This window comes from Hylaeus anthracinus, unplaced genomic scaffold, assembly GCF_026225885.1.
Source record: "Hylaeus anthracinus isolate JK02 unplaced genomic scaffold, UHH_iyHylAnth1.0_haploid 11985, whole genome shotgun sequence".
NCBI lineage: Eukaryota > Metazoa > Arthropoda > Insecta > Hymenoptera > Colletidae > Hylaeus > Hylaeus anthracinus.
This window is the reverse complement of record NW_026534333.1, coordinates 5482175-5495739: the sequence shown is the minus strand read 5'-3', so window position 1 is coordinate 5495739 and position 13565 is coordinate 5482175. Positions and strand designations below refer to the sequence as shown.

Here is a 13565-nt window from a genome sequence, read left to right as displayed (position 1 = left end):
AGTAGTCATTTACAAGAGTATCGAGATTTCGAGATGATTATGCCGATTATTTATACACTGTGTTACAACACCTCTAACACTTATGCTACTCTTTAGTTTTCGTAATTTCCCCAGATACGAGAAGAAACTTCGCACCGATTGAAAATTGCATTCTTTGGCATCAGAAACCATTACAAAAAAAGTAATACCAATGAAACATTCAACTTCGTTAATCAATGTCTGGGGAAATTATTTCGTCTATGGACAACATGGTTCTGTTAACACTCAACTGATAATAGACTCTCGATATTTGGTTCGAAGGAGCAACAAATTTTGCGCAATCTAAGCGCCAACGATGCTCGGATTGCACAAATCTATCACGAGGTTGAGAATACGACTAATAAAATGCAATTGACAGGTTAAAACCTGTCCTTTGGGCTTCTAAAACCTCCTAAAATTGATTGTTACATCGAGACGGTGGCCATCGAACGTCGTTATACAAATTTCATCGACGGTCGTTTCGATATTAGCGGCTGTTGGGATCGTTCGAACGGAGACTCACCTTCGTGTGCGTTGATCTCGGTATTCGTACAATTCTCTTAGTCCCAGATTCTTCGTGAATTTAAATTTGGGGGCTGCAAACCAATTTTGGTCTAAGTAATTGTTAAGCGATTATTCGAATTAATCAATGATATCTTTCGTAATAAAAACAGGAGATTCTTTCTTTTACTACCAAAATAGTCACGAGCTCGTCTGGACTTCAGACATCGACCAAACCGTCCCCAAGTGCAAAATTCACGACAAATATTTTGCGTATGCTCTGAATATACGAAATTAGCTCTAAGCATTCTGCGATGATTCGGGAAGAATCAGCTGGCCGTTCGTTCCGTTGCAAAGCATCAGGACCGCGGTTAAGAGGTCATCGTGTTCATTCTGGTCCATCGGGAAACAGTCAGCTGGATTTGTGCGTGATCACGTGAACGTCTCATCCTTGCGAAAGCATCTGCGAGTCGCAAAGACCATCCTGTTGTTGTCGCGTGCTTATTTCCGGTGTTTTATAGAAGCACGCAGGCGGAACCGTGTATCACCTCGGATATGAACATCGGCGTCCCGGCGCCAAGACCGCCGTCAGTTTTCTGGTTCTCGTTCGTCTCGTACTCGCAGTCGAAATAGCGGCTCTACGAAGCGGTACAATTTTATATTAAATATTCGACAACTGTAACGACGAAAATATAGTCTAACGAAAATTACATTCATAAACGTTCGAGAGCTTACCTGACAATCCAAGCATCTGCAGTGATCGCTCATTTTGCAAGTGATGCCCCACTGTTTGGCCATCGCTCTGTAAAATTGCTTGCTCGATTTATGAAGTATCTTCGGTGCTCTTCTCCTGTCGTCCTGTCCGGACGCTTGACTCGCGTTCTGATTCTCCTGCGCCTCGGCCACGTGCTCCAAACGTCTCTGAAACGATAAGAGATCATGGTACAAACTCTAAATACTCAGGTTTCGTTTTTACGATTACATTTCTCTAGCCTTATACTAGAATAAAATAATTGTATAGTAAAAAAAAAAAAAAATTGGTCACTCAAGGTCTCCCACGATACAATCAGAATAGAATAATTGACTTTCCATAATCCCTGGATAAATTTGTTTGTTCAATCAAATTGACACGACTGTAGCAGAAGGAATTTACATATCGAAGGTGAATAGTACCTTTACTGCTACTAAAAAAAATGCATTGGAATAATTAATTGAATATTTTCATTAGAAGACGTTTGAAAACATCGATCAACCAGATAATTAAATCGCTACTGTAAAAGGATCGAGCGTCGGACTGGTTCGTCTCGAAGGATTCGATAAATCCATGAAACGAGTTGTTTCTTCGCTTCGCCACGATAACCCAGATATTCACCTGTTCGATAACGTGTTGATACGATGGAGGAGGAGAGCTTCGAATGGATGGCTCGCTCCTCACCATCAAGCTGTTGGAAGCAAACACTGGTGACCTTAAATTGGATCCTGGCTCGGTGGTCAATTGCGATTGGTTCACCGGTAGTTGAACATACGGCCCCCTCGCGTTGTCCTCCACGTCGTCGTTCACGTTTCTTCCATTGTTCCCGTCCTTCGTGGCCTCCTTTCCGTCTCCCTCCTCATTTTCCTCGATGGTGTCCCTCGTTTCGCCATCCGCGGTTTGCTCCGCGGTCTCTTTGTCTTTCTCTCTGTCCTTCTCGTCCCTGCTGCGCGACTTCGACATCTTCGAGAACGGGAACTTGAACGGCGCCAGTTTGATCGGCTTCTCTTTGTCTCGCTCGTCTGCAACACAGAGGATTATCGGACACTGTTTTCCCACCGCGACTCGTACACGCCAAGTATCGCGTCTATGCGCGGTCCTCGGCGAAAACAATGCTGTTTTTCCACGGTGACCAGTCAGTTAATCGAAGGTAGTTTGGAGAATAGTTCTAATTTCATTGGCCACCCTGTACAGTATAAGCACAAGAGACGAGACGAGTATCCGCACAAAAGAAATCGATTTCCGTTTAAGAACCGAAAGTTGACCTTGACATGTTATAAACTATAGGCAATTCATTGGACGAACCATTGTTCCCTTTGAGCAATTCGGTATTCAAAAACTAATTCGCAATAAAGAGCAATCTATCTTCTTTGAATGTGGTTCGATTCGTTTCGAATCGACCTCAGTTTCCTTTGACCTCAATTTTTGGGTCGTCTTCGGCGAGAAACGGAAAAATATCTAAACGATACAACGTAAGAGTATCGAAACAAACGCCAAGAACGAAGAATATCAATCGCCGCTAAAAACTTTTACGAAGACAACCTAGAAATCTTGGAAAGTACAAGCCAAACAAAAATTTGGATTATACGAACATGTCGGTCGTGCACTCGTCTGAACCAATTCCAGCCGGAATCGATATTTACGGGGTTGCGGAGGTGGTTTCCATTGCGTGGACCACCCTGTGTATTACAATGTATTATGAGCACGAATGACTCGACGTCGACGCGAACCAGAAAAAAAAAGGAGCGGAAAAAGTAATTGGTTAGAAAATCCGTTGGAAAAGGAAGCGATAGAAGAGACAAACATGGAGCGGAGAGCCTAGGGGGTGGACGAGAAGAGGGAAAAGTAGTTCGTTCCCGTGGAAAGGAGGTGTGTCCCCGGTGCAAGTGCACCAGTTTCATCTGTCGTTGACCCAGTGGCCGAGTTTCGCGTTATCGGTCGACCTGGTGCAGCTGCGGCTGACTTTAAAGCCACCGACTCCTCTAGGAGGATCCGAGCTGGCCGACACGAAGGATCGTTCGCGAACTCGTCGATCTCGAACGGGAATTAGCGTCTGGGCATAATCTCCGTGTTCATCGTCGGCAATCGATATCGAGCGACGTCCCTCGATACCAAGCGAGCTCAGACGCGACCTATCTCGATCCGCCTGACGTCTTAATTGTTTCGGATATCTACTCGTGAATCCTAGGGAGAGTTTCGATACCCCGGACACGTCGACTATGAGCACGAAATGTAAAATTAACCGTTTGCAATCGGATGTCTCTTCTGAGGGGAGAATGCAAGTCCAGGCAAACTTTATTGGTGATTACACAGGATAAACTTATGAGATTTAAACGATGCAAGTAAATTAGGTTAAAATTAATCGCGGTGTTTGACCGTGGAAAGTATATGACGTTCGATTGTTAAAAAAATCCTCTATTCAAACGACCATATCTCTCCATTCGTTTGAATAATGGCTGTTGCACTGTATAAAAAACAAAGCAATCTCTGACGAGAAAAATGGAAACATTTCGTTTTTCGATTTTAATCGCTTCATCCCGAATCTATTTTATCCTATGAGTGTGGAAACTGTCGATACCGTTTTTAGAGGAAAATGTGGGTCATGTTTGGAAAATCTACCGAAATTTAAATTAAAGTTGAAATGAACGATTCGAGAAGTTTTAACTACACTTACGTTATCGCGACACGGAGATTGCCCAGTAGGATTCACCCACGTTACATTCGCAAACAGTTTTTATTATATACTATACTCTCCTAGCGAGTCTTTATTGGTTTGAGTTATCGTCAACATTAAAATTCGTGCAACGGACAAACACGAGTTCCTCGAGGAACCATTTTCTCGGCAAGATATTGCTCGATGTTAACAAGACAGAAGTCAAGAGCCATACCAGTTCGTTCTCTCGAATAGTCAGCAGTATAGCTTTCAATGTTTCAGACAGGGCGAATAATTGCTTATGAAAGGTCAGAGGGTGTGAACCAAAGACATCCCATACAGGAAGTACGCGAGAATTCTCGCTATTCGCTATCGGATATCTTAACAAAGTATGTCGCGTGTTCTACTCTTCAAAAGTTCTCAATCTCGTTTCGATTAAATTCAATAAAAATGTTGTCAGACGTCGCAAAAGACGGTGGAACCACTTCGTTTATCACAATATTTGAAAATGTAAAGAAGCTAATTTTGTCTGCCACGGGCGTGGATGAAATACTTACTGAATTTTTCAACGCACTTTGTCGACCCGAGAGATGAGAATTTTTTCCATCAGTTTGCTCGAAATGCACGCTGAACTGCGTAGAATAACGTAGAACGCGTTCGCGCGGAGGCGTCATTCAAAGTGGCAGGTTTAACACGGGTATCTTGCATTCTTCCATGGCGAACGAAAAGAAGATTGCTTGAAATTCTTCCCTCGGTACGTTAAAAATATTTTACCTTGGAAGCTCGATTAAGCGAGCGCTACTGACAATGTAGCCCCGACCGCACGTCGTCCTTTTTAATGGAACGGGAATGCAATCATAGAAAGAGAGCACGAAGAAACACAGGAAGCGGCTGCTGTTATCGACAATAGCGCAATTAGGTAGAATACTTCGCGTGGGCGGAGCGAAACCAAGCCTTCAACTTGCTACGGAAATTGTTGCTGGCGGTTGCAAGAGTCTTCCTTTAAAATCTGCCTCGTTGGAAAGTTTACGGAACACTGAAATTACATATCTATCCGCTCAAGCAATTCGTTTCGCGTTTCGCTTCTTGATCGTTGCTCTTTTAGGAATTTACGTCGTACGGGAACGACGAATCTTTTGATACACGAAACTCGTGCATTTTAGGCGATTTATTTACGTTAGTATTTATTTTTTGTCACATAATAACTATTGTACATGGCTAAGCAAGTAGAACGGAATGGCGCATTCACGGACAAGTAGAACATGACAGTCTGTGGACAGACATGAATAGGGCCGTACAGTAACTGACAAGCGGAACATGCCTATCCATGGGGGACTGTTTGTTCGGGGTTAGGGTGGTAGAATAGATGTACGATCCGACAGGTAGAATAAGGCGATCCTGTACGCTTGATCGAGTAGTATGACTCTGTCGGGTGCCACAGACGGTACGCGAAGTAGTACGAGGCGATTTCAGTCAGCCGTTTCAAATCATCACGATCCGATGGCCTTGACCCGCTATTTTACCATATTTACATAACGTTGTACTTTCAAAATAGTGCAAAAGACCATCGAGGTGTGAAATATTCATCGACCAGGAAAATTAGTATCAACTTTCATCGGTAACACCCAAGGGAAGCAATTAAAATTTTCATTCCAAGTTCTTCCTTCGCTTCCACAGAATTTGTCGAAGAATTAAAAGGGCAAACAAGCCCGAGCGCAGCCTTAGTCGTTAATCCCACGACGGAGTCCCTCGGAAGTTTACAATCCGACGAAGCACCGTATCGTGTGCTTCAAGTGGAGCAAGGACGCGCGAGCGCAAATTTTCTGAATGTCTTCGAAAAAGCAGCAGTTAAAAGGAGAGAAAAAAGGGGGCCAGAGCGAAAAAGAGATCGCGACTATAGACTTTGCGTCGCGTTTGCAACCGCCGCGATTCTATTCCGCTACCTGTTCCTGAAATTCTCTGCACGAATTACGACTCTCCGTCCATTCTGTAAACACTGGAATTATAGCTAGCGGCAATAATATCTATCGGTTGCGAAAAAGGTAGTAGAATAACTACCTAAAAATACCAATATTTTACCGTTATTATACTCGTCGTAATTCGACGCGATACGCCCAGTTCGGGGAGTACGCAAATCATACCCTTATTTCGCTATTCCTTCAGAAGGCATCGAAGGAGCAACAAGGATTCGCGACGAGTTTAAATCGTTGCTCGCTTCGAGAGCCTCGTCGGATAGAGGTTGTCGAAATAAGACGGCCACTTGACAGGGCTGCTCGAGGGGGGAACGAACGAAGTAGGTGGCAAAGTAGGTTGCAGTGGGTGGGTTAGAGGGCGGGTGGTGAAAATCCAACGGATTCAATGGCCGTACACCCCTCGATAGAAGTGGACGGTCTCATGTCAGTGGCCCCAGCTAGTGCACCGTCATCCTGGGCTCGCACCTTTCGTCCTAGTTTCTCCGTTCTTACCCCCACGTCCTCCTCCCTCACCTTTCCGTTCCTGCCATCCGTCCGTTTCCCTCTAACCCTTTCGCCACCCACCCCCGCTCGTGGATCTTTATCTCGTCGCGAGTTCCTTTTTCTTCCTTGATTACGGACCCTTGGATTCGGATCTCTGATTATCCCTCTTCTGGTCCGATCGTCTGACCACGAACGTCTGTTTCCATTTCAACCAACCGCGGTCTCGGTTGGACTCGTCAAACGAGGCCGAGAAGGAAATTTTCTCTCCCTCGCCTATCCATCATCCCTCCCTTTACCCGGTGGGCCTGGAACTGCTCGACTCTCTGATGGGTTTGAAATTGAAAATTTACATTTTCGACTCGGTTTCTTTCTTTCAGAAATGCGTACTTTCAGCTTCGAGATTCCAGAATCGAGGTATCTCGTGGTATGAATTTTTTACTTTGCTAACGATACGATTTCAGGATTCAGGGAACGCGGATGTTTTGGTTTTCGACCTGCGCGAATCTGGTTTACCGTGTCACGTGGAGATCGTGATAACATCGTTCATGCATTTATAATATTATGCATTCATTGCGTGTGCCGGTATGAAAAATGCTAAACGTGTGCGGAATGTGCACGCGTATGCAAGTGAAATATTTCAAGAATTGTATCATGCATACGTTTCGCTACGAGTTTCATTGTACATGCTCTTCTATTTCGGATTTTAATCTACTTACTTTCTAGAGAGGAAATGCAAATGTTAATTAGATTATAATATAAACGTTGTACAGTTCTGGTATCTTCTTTCGGTATACTAAATTTTGTGAATGGAAGAAACTTGTTTCCATGATTTATTGTAATTTCCTCGTATCAAGTTTGATATTTTCGAGTCCGCCAAAAAATAGGTTAACGAGTTCAATTGTAATTTGAGTTTCATTCTGAGGAATCATAAACTCTATTAAGCATTACGAGTTATATTAGACGAGTGTGCATTTCCACTAATTCTAGAAGGAATAATATTTCCCGCAGACCTGCCTCGTTCTCCGGGGGATTTACTCGAGAGGTCTTAATTAACGGAACGAGCATCGTCGACTTTTATGCTTCTCTAAATTTTTAAGCAAACACCTTCAACCTCGTTAAGGTTTATCAAAAAATTCTCGTCTGGCCAACAACGTAAACTATCCACGATAAAAACACTCATTCATCTATGACTTTTAACTTTGGATATACATATACAACAAAAACACAAGGATGCACTGATAATCTGTCTCTTCACTTAATTAAAGAATGTTCCTCTCATCGCGGACCACGAATATACCCACTGCACCTACATTCTTCACTGTCAATTCCTTCCTCCTTTGTCTTTCCTGTTTCTTTTCATCCCGCCCTCTTCTTGGCCACCCTCTTCTTCGAAAAGTTCCCTTAGCTACGTCAAACCAGTGACTCGAGGGGTTGCATTGTCTCCAAGACGACAAACGCTTCGGCATCATGCCCTTTCATGCAAGAACTTCGTCCGCCATTGGACTGACTTTTCGTGGAAGTTCGACGAACAATGGCGGTTGTATCAGCCGCAATGCTGACCCTGAGGTGACGAGGTAATCTCGCGTCTTCGGTCGAAAGTTTGGCGTTGTCGAATATATCCTTGACGTCCCTGTCAAGAATGGGGCGGAACAAATTCCGCGAACGTATCTGCTGGAAACTTTCGACAACACCGCAGTTCTTGCGTTTGGCCATTCAATTTCACCGGGGAACATCACTTTGGCGGTTGTCGTTGGATATTTACATCGATCCCCGAGCGTCGCGTTGGTTCGGATAATGGGTACTAGGGTTGGTTCTACCCTAACGATAGTCAAACAAGCGAGACGTAAATATATAGGACCGTTGAAACGTTTGGACATTCACGTTTTATGATATTCAATCGATTTCTGGTGCGATAAATACCAGAAATTTCGGGTCGTTCATGGGTCGCGTATCTCTAGATATCACTGAGAACATTCAGGACACTCTGTAAATCAGACTTTTATTTTTATTAGTAACTAACGCTGCATTCCGTTTGTGTGAAATTTTTAAGCCACCGTTTCACACGGATTTGTCGACGTCCCGAAAAGGGATTTTCTGGATTCCCTAGTTGCGCACGTGGTAGAATGGATTTCATTCAACCAGCGAACAATAAAGCTCGTCAAGTTTACACGGGTCTCATTCGAGAAAGAGGAATTTTTCGAATGATCTCGATCTGTTTCGTCAACAGAAAACATTTTCACCCGAAAATTCTCGCCAAATGCTTGTTTTCAAATGTACTCGCAGAGTTTGTTTAAACAAATCGTTCGGACGTGGACATATTTTCGGTTTGTGACGTTGAACATTTACCGCGAATTTCGTTAGATTTTCGCGCGATGTTTATCGACTGTTGCGCTGAGTGCGCTTAATTCACTTTGCGTTAAAACGCAAAAAACAAATGCCCACATGCTGCACCCATCTTGACACTCGAAAAATCGAACTGTCGATACGATTCTGGCTGGCTTTCTATCGTTGACGTTTCATCAAATTATCGGGAGCTTTTTTGCTATCCTCGTGCGCGTGTGTGCAGCAGAGTGCATTTTTTTGAAAATATTGCTTCGACCTTCTCGATCATTAGTTTTTTTTTTTTTCAGGAGACGAAAAGGTGCTTCTCACCTAAAAACGCAAAAACTTAATGCTGGAATTAATATGTCGGTTGCTTTTGACCCAACCGTAGGAGAAGAGGATTAAGACAGTCCTTGTTTCCTAAACGCAAAACATTCTCGTCGTCGACAATCGAATCGTATCACCTTGTAATCAAAGAAACACCACTACCTATCTCCTCTACTTTCTGTATTTCCCCCCATGATCATGTTTCCCTTCCCCAACACCTTGTTCCTTCCTTCTACGCACGACATTGTGATCATAAAAACTTTGATCATCTGCAGGGTGTCCACCCTCTTCCTTCCTTTATGTCACCAGCAGCTACGCGCAAACGTAGCGCGAAGCGCGTAAAAACGAGTCGGGGATAGGTCAGAAATGGCTGAGAAATGGTGGCGATTTTCTTAGGAAGCTACGGACGGGGAATGGCACGTGGGTGATCGTAATAAATACGAGGGACGCTGAACGAACGATAAAGACGATCGACCGTCTTGGAGTGAACGGTAAAAGCGACTTTTATGGTAGGTAAGCGGCATCAAATCTTCGGCCGTGGAAATTTCTGTCGGAGAAACGCGAGAGTGCAGAAAGCAATCCTTCTGTCTAGGATGGAACGACTGCTGATGCCTGGAAACGAAGAAAAATGACCGTACGAAACGGACGTCGCACGAAAACGGAAGATATCAAAATTTTATTAACCCTTCGACCAACGATTTACTGTAGGATCGTGCGTGCCATAATCAAGTATAAAATTCTGTGCACCCTTTCATATGACGTGCCCGACTCGTGTTTTTCATCTTCGACTCAAATTCTGTACCACGAGTCTCATACGTTATTATGGGTTAAAAGTTTAATTTGCATAGAAATCATCGAAAAGGCAGTTTATGAATATAAAGGACGAATCCAAGCGTTCCAAGGGCGAGTTCCAAGGTTGCCATCGATATACGTCGCCAACAGGATATGTTTAACGCTGACATTCGATATCCAACCGATAGCAACGATAGGGTTGAATCTCAGAAGCCGAATTTCGTTGCCCGAAAGGACCCAGGCGCGAGAGTGCTTTCTCGAACGAGCAACTTCGGGACTTCAGCATCAATCTCGGCTGTATTCGGCTCGGATTCGCGTCGATGAGTAACCTTAAACCGCCAAACAAAGTTCTGACCCGTGTCGGATACCAGCCACTCCCTTTTCCTCTCGTCGGTTTTAGCCACGGCGTAAAAGGCCTGGCAGAAATCGTTCGATTAAACTGCTGACACGTAGGAACACTTTTTCCACGACGTTATCAGCAAACGAGTTTATCGGAAACGACGCGATACCGCTGGTTTTTTCGAGTAAATCGATATTATGTCGGGTCCCTTTGAACGAAACAACGACGGATCCTTTATTTTTAAAGAAATAATTTGACGATCGACTCGAGCACATTCAATCGCGAGACCCACACGATACAGTCTGCACTGCAATGAGACGTCGTCCCAGGTTTGCTGGTAAGTAAATGTTTGATACATTTGTCTCGCGTTGGGAAATAAATTTCCAAGAGAGATAGTGGACGCTTTCCCTGGAATTACGACAATTTGTTGCGCGAATAAACGACCGGCTAGATATGCGGATGAGTCATGCGAGAACGCTGGAAAATTGTACGTCGTAATTTATAAGAAACGCTCATTGGACGGCGTGCGCACTTTTGTACACCTGTTGATAGATGCAACTGGCACTGGGGATAATAAAGCGATCGCGGAATCGCGGCAGCTTCGGCAACGCTCGTTCCGACGCGAATCGAGCCATGGACAATAGCATGAAATGTCAAACGGCGACGTCAAACACACAAAACGTATATCTTTGAATCGTACAATGTCCACCGTTCGCTTCGTTATTGACTCAGATTACTTGGGAATTGATAAGGACTATCGATCAGTATTTACTTGGAGTTTCAGAGTCGACGAGACAAACGTACGATAATTTCAAGTTGAAATTCGAAAAATTGTCGATACCTTGGTCTTAAAATAAATCGAAACAGAATCATAGCTCAATTTCCGATCGATTCAATTACGAACACAATAGTTGAATAGCAGTATTTATTTCGTCTATAAAACTCGATGTCTGAACGCGAGTAACTCGATAGTAGGAGCAAAATTGGTCACGAGACGGAATTAGATTAGTCCTACTAATTGAACGCACAGTACCATCTAATTAACAGCCAAATTAATCCCGTTTCGAAGCTCAAACGAACATATGCGCCCCGAATAACCAGATTCACGATGTTTGACTATTTCCATAAATCGTATATCGATACCCAACGTTTGATAAAGTATTAGTTAGAAGTTATAAATGGGGGTTCAAATAAACATTTCTGGCGTGAAGGGTTCGGTGAAAATCGAATTAACTGCAGTGGTATCGAGACAAAAGAATGCCAGAAAATGACAGAAAAATTGTCGTCATACTTTTTTCTTTCTCGTTGACTCAGCAGAAGGAATCAACAACGTAGAAACGTTTACTGGAGTCTGAAGGGGTTGGGGACGCAGGGGGTTAATCGACCGTTAAAGGGTTTTGGTGACGACAAAAAACAGTTACACGTGTCACCGAAAACGAAGACACGATCAATTGTTTGTTTTATTAGATTGTTTATCGAACAATCTTTTTTATAATGCAATAACTTCAGTTTTAATTAGCAGCTTTATATTTGACCCTTCAACATCTATGACGATATCATTTTTTAAGCATCGTAAAGATACGTGTAAATACTTTTGCATTACTGTAACATACAAGTACATTCGGTATAAATTGTGAAAACTTTGAACATCTAGCTTCGCGCAGAGGACGCTCAAAGTTTATAAACACAAACAGTTCTAAGCTGATCAGCTCTACTCCTGCGATTGCTTCGAAGCTTAATATTTACATAGCACAACTCGCAAACTCTCTCTAACACAGTTCATCGCATAATCAGATTCTCCTAAGATTATACGCCTCCTATAGCGAAGCCCTAAGCAACGGCACCCAATTGCATTTAAATCCAGCACCAAGACCAACGAAAACTCAAGATCGTGAGACCTACGCAACAACAATCAAGTATCTTACTCAGTATATTATAAATAACGAATATTAAGTACTCGTAGTGATTGTTCGTTTCACACAACCGTTACATAATTAATCTCCTCCGCGCAGATAAACCTACACCTCCGATAGTAAATTCAATTTTCGAGATAGATCTGGTATACTAATTAATATAACTGGCTTAAATCCACGTGTGGCCACATGGGTGTCTAATTATTAATCAAGTATTCCGCACAACTTGGTAAATTCAAGTTCAGCGACGACCACAGCTGTAAACCCTTTCCTGTTTAGCATAACCAACTCGATTGCTATTTTAATTATTCCTAACAAAATCCCTACGAATTTCACTACGAGATGAACCCAGTTCGATATTCCTCCCAACAGAAACGCTATACGCACTCAGCGAAGCTATCTGACTCAAAGTTGTGTTCGATACCCGACACGTTCTCGTTATTTCAAATTTCCAAACATCCTCAAAATTACACCTTACGCACCCAACGCTAGCTACGACTCGATGTTGCGTCGACATCTGTCACATCCCTCCGAGCTCCACCGATAATACCCCCTGCAGACGGCACGAGATCAATCGTTTCCCTCATTCGGAAAGTGTCCCGGCTCCGGTGGACGTCAATTATCAGTTACGCCATCGATCAAGGATTCCGAGACGAGGATCGGATCGAGCCCATCGCCAGACATCGGCTCTATTGATCGCCAATGTCAACGCACACCAGCGCACAGGGTGGCGTAGACACACGCGAGAGTTCGGGGTGCGTTTCCTTCGCCGGACAAACCACGCAGATCGACTCGAGATGACTTTCCACTCGTTTTACGCGTATCGTTCGCGAAATTATCAGTCGAGGCGACGTTAAAAGGGTGCAGGTACTCACGAGGATCGGGCGTCCGTCAGTCTCGTAGTTGGAACTTGAATGCTTCCTCGAAATTCGGCTGGTCACCTTCGTGGAGACTTGCACGGGGTGTCTGTGTTAGACGGCCATGTTGTTGGCAATCCACCGCCCTCTGGTCGACGTTCGCCGAAGTCGCGATCCCTCACTCCTCGGTGCTTTTCACCCTCTCGTTTTCCCTTTCGCGGTGTCCTTCGCGTCACGCCCTCGCAAGCTCGAGAATGCGACTGAGCACGACTGTGCGTGGGCTTTCCACATCATTGTACGCCAACGACCTTCGTATACCCTTCTCCGAATTACGCAGAATTATTGCTTCGTTGTTAATTCACGAAGGGACTGTCCTTTATCTTTATACCAACGAGGGTAGTTTATTATATGCAAATTTTCGTAAACTAAATTTTTCATGAATTGCTTTTTCACTTCTTTTTTTACTACTTTTTCATTGTCTTCTCTCATGAGTGTACCTCGCTTCCTTTCTTCAATTTGATTAAATACTATCGGGAATACTTCTGTTTCTCTGTGTCAACTTTCGATAAAGTTGAATAATAAATTATTCGCGAATCATATAAACGTTTCCACGATGTTCTGTCTTAGTTGGTTCT

General features: G+C 43.6%; 1 protein-coding gene across 1 annotated transcript; it reads right to left on the bottom strand.

Annotated features, from left to right (window-relative positions):
- Positions 1-440: 440 nt before the first annotated feature.
- LOC128886583 (uncharacterized) lies at positions 441-13123 on the bottom strand. The gene is made up of 4 exons (XM_054141598.1): positions 12949-13123; positions 1892-2292; positions 1255-1440; positions 441-1157 (listed from the first exon to the last, which is right to left on the bottom strand). The coding sequence occupies exons 2-4, from the start codon at positions 2231-2233 to the stop codon at positions 1035-1037; spliced, it is 651 nt and encodes a 216-aa protein (XP_053997573.1). The 5' UTR covers positions 2234-2292; positions 12949-13123; the 3' UTR covers positions 441-1034.
- Positions 13124-13565: the final 442 nt, after the last annotated feature.

Coding starts and splice junctions, on each gene's coding strand:
- LOC128886583 (XM_054141598.1), bottom strand. CDS start 2,233: ATGTCGAAGTCGCGCAGCAGGGACGAGAAGGACAGAGAGAAAGACAAA. Junction 1,441..1,891: donor ATCAACACGTTATCGAACAG/GTGAATATCTGG, acceptor TTATCGTTTCAG/AGACGTTTGGAGCACGTGGC. Junction 1,158..1,254: donor GCAGATGCTTGGATTGTCAG/GTAAGCTCTCGA, acceptor ACCGCTTCGTAG/AGCCGCTATTTCGACTGCGA.